Source organism: Sinocyclocheilus grahami, unplaced genomic scaffold, assembly GCF_001515645.1.
Source record: "Sinocyclocheilus grahami isolate Dianchi unplaced genomic scaffold, SAMN03320097.WGS_v1.1 scaffold73.1, whole genome shotgun sequence".
In the NCBI taxonomy this organism is placed as follows: domain Eukaryota; kingdom Metazoa; phylum Chordata; class Actinopteri; order Cypriniformes; family Cyprinidae; genus Sinocyclocheilus; species Sinocyclocheilus grahami.
This window is the reverse complement of record NW_015505252.1, coordinates 635,294-637,754: the sequence shown is the minus strand read 5'-3', so window position 1 is coordinate 637,754 and position 2,461 is coordinate 635,294. Positions and strand designations below refer to the sequence as shown.

At 30.3% G+C, this 2,461-nt stretch overlaps 1 protein-coding gene across 1 annotated transcript in view; it reads left to right on the top strand.

Annotated features, from left to right (window-relative positions):
- The window catches only part of LOC107585645 (rap guanine nucleotide exchange factor 1-like), a 38,086-nt gene that overhangs the window by 26,804 nt on the left and 8,821 nt on the right, over positions 1–2,461 (top strand). Inside the window, exons 18-20 of the mRNA XM_016272754.1 lie at positions 905–1,090; positions 1,173–1,257; positions 1,372–1,466. Of these exons, the coding sequence (XP_016128240.1) occupies positions 905–1,090; positions 1,173–1,257; positions 1,372–1,466 (366 nt within the window). The remainder of the gene's footprint in view (positions 1–904; positions 1,091–1,172; positions 1,258–1,371; positions 1,467–2,461) is intronic.

Genomic DNA, 2,461 nt, shown 5'->3' with positions numbered 1-2,461 from the left:
GTTTTATTTGTTGTTTGTTGATTTTTAAATATAAAACTTGAAGTGATTTATGTGTCGGTACTTTTTTAATATCTCAAGCACATTTTAACAATACCGATAACCGTGATAATTTTGGTCACTATAATCGTGATAAGAAATTTTCATACCGTTACATCCCTAAATATAGTGCTGTCAAACAATTAATCGCGATTAATCGCAACCAAAATAAAAGTTTTTGTTTACATAATATATGTATTTTTATATTATATATAAATATATGTAATATGTAAACATAACATATCATATTTTTCTATATAATAATAAATATATACATGCATGTGTTTGTGTGTGTATATATATATATATATAAAATTAAGACTTTCAGTTTGAATAGCTATATTTTATGTAACATATTTAACCATTTGATTAATGTTTTAGTCTCTTCTGCTCACCAAGGCTGCATTTATTTGATCAAAAAATACAGTAAAAACAGTAACATTGTGAATTATTATTACAATTTAAAATAACTATTTTCTAAGTGAATATATTGTAAAATGTAACTTATTTCTGTGATCAAAGCTGAATTTTGAGCATCATTACTCCAGTCTTCAGTGTCACATGATCCTTCAGAAATCATTCTAATATGCTGATTTGCTGCTCAAGAAACATTTATTATTATTATCAATGTTGAAACAGTTGTGCTGCAAAATATTTTTGTGGAAACCATGAATAAAAAAGTTCAAAAGAACATTTAATTGAAGTAGAAATCTTTTGTAACATTATAAATGTCTTTTCTCTCACTTTTGCTCAATTTAATGTGTCCTCACTGAATAAAAATATGAATAATTAAATCTTACTGACCCCAATCGTTTGAACAGCAGTGTATGTGTGATTGATTGACCTCTTGGGGTTGTCTGTGTGTCAGTCTGGTGGAGTTGACCGAGGACATCCTGCGGCAGTTGATGGATCTGGTCTTCCGGCTGGTCTGTAATGGAGAGCTGAGTCTGGCGAGGGTCCTGCGAAAGAACGTCCTCGATAAAGTGGAACAGAAGAGGCTCCTGCGACACATGCACATGCTGAAACCTCTCGCCGCGCGGGGCGTCTCTGCCAGGTAAATGTCAAAGTTCAGGGGTCATCAGGGCGGGTCTCATCTGTGCTGGTTTGTCTGTGTTTAATCGGTTCTTTCTCCACAGGCCCGGCACGCTGCATGATTTCCGCAGTCATGAGATCGCCGATCAGCTGACGTTGCTGGATGCAGAACTGTTTTACAAGATTGAGGTAACACACACACACACACTGTTTTACTTGATATAGTAATGGAAAAAAAGTTTTTTGAGATTTGTGAGTGTAAAAAGTAATACCTGCTGTTCTCACTGTCATCTCTGTCTTCAGATTCCTGAGGTGCTGCTTTGGGCGAAGGAACAGAATGAAGAGAAAAGTCCAAATCTGACCCAGTTTACAGAGCACTTTAACAACATGAGCTACTGGTACATATTTACTGATACCTGCTATGCCTTCAAAATGACGCATGCTTTCTATATATGCAATTTGAAGTTACAATTTTTGTTGTAATTTCTCTTAAACATAATATCGACGTATATAGGGCCTTATGAAATCCATTGTATAGTATTTTTATTCCCAAATTAATTAAAAATTAATCAAAAAGCATTATTAAGTAATTGAAATCATGAGACTTGTACAATTTAAAAGCAATTTATTAAAGTTTTACATTTATTATTAAAAATTTAATTTTTTGAGGCCTATAAAAATCTTTTATTTTTCCCAAATTCGGTCTTTTCCGTTGAATTCTTTTTTGATTAATTTATAATGGGTTAATGGTTTAATTAAATGTTAATAATAAAAAAATTATAATGAATGAATTCAATATATATATATATATATATATATATATATATATACGTATATAAAAAGAAAGATAAAGAAAAAACATTAATATGGTCCTTTGAAGTTTTATTATTTATTTTTATTTTTCTGTGAAATTCTGTGTTGGCTGTTGTAATGTTTCTGGATTTAAAATTTTATGAAAATGTATTATCAAAATGGTGGTATTCAAATTAATGCGTCAAACATTAAATTAATTAATATTTTTAAAATGTAATCAAATTTAAATTTAACAATTACTTTTATTTTTGTCAGATAAGTGATGCAAAACAGAGGTTTGTTATTATTATTGTTATACAATTATACAATATTCCTTAAAAAATATTAATATTATTACTATGAAAAGTATGTTCTACTGTACAATAGCGATATATTTGTCACAATTTCTTCAAGTTAAGATTAAAGGGGTCATATGATGCGATTTCAATTGTGTGTTACAAGCTCTTGGTGCATAAAGAAGATCTGTAAAGTTGCAAAGACTAAAGTCTCAAATCCAAAGAGATATTCTTTATAAAAGTTAAGAGTCAGCTACATCTACCTAAAATGGCTCGTTCTAACACGCCCCCACATGTCTACATCA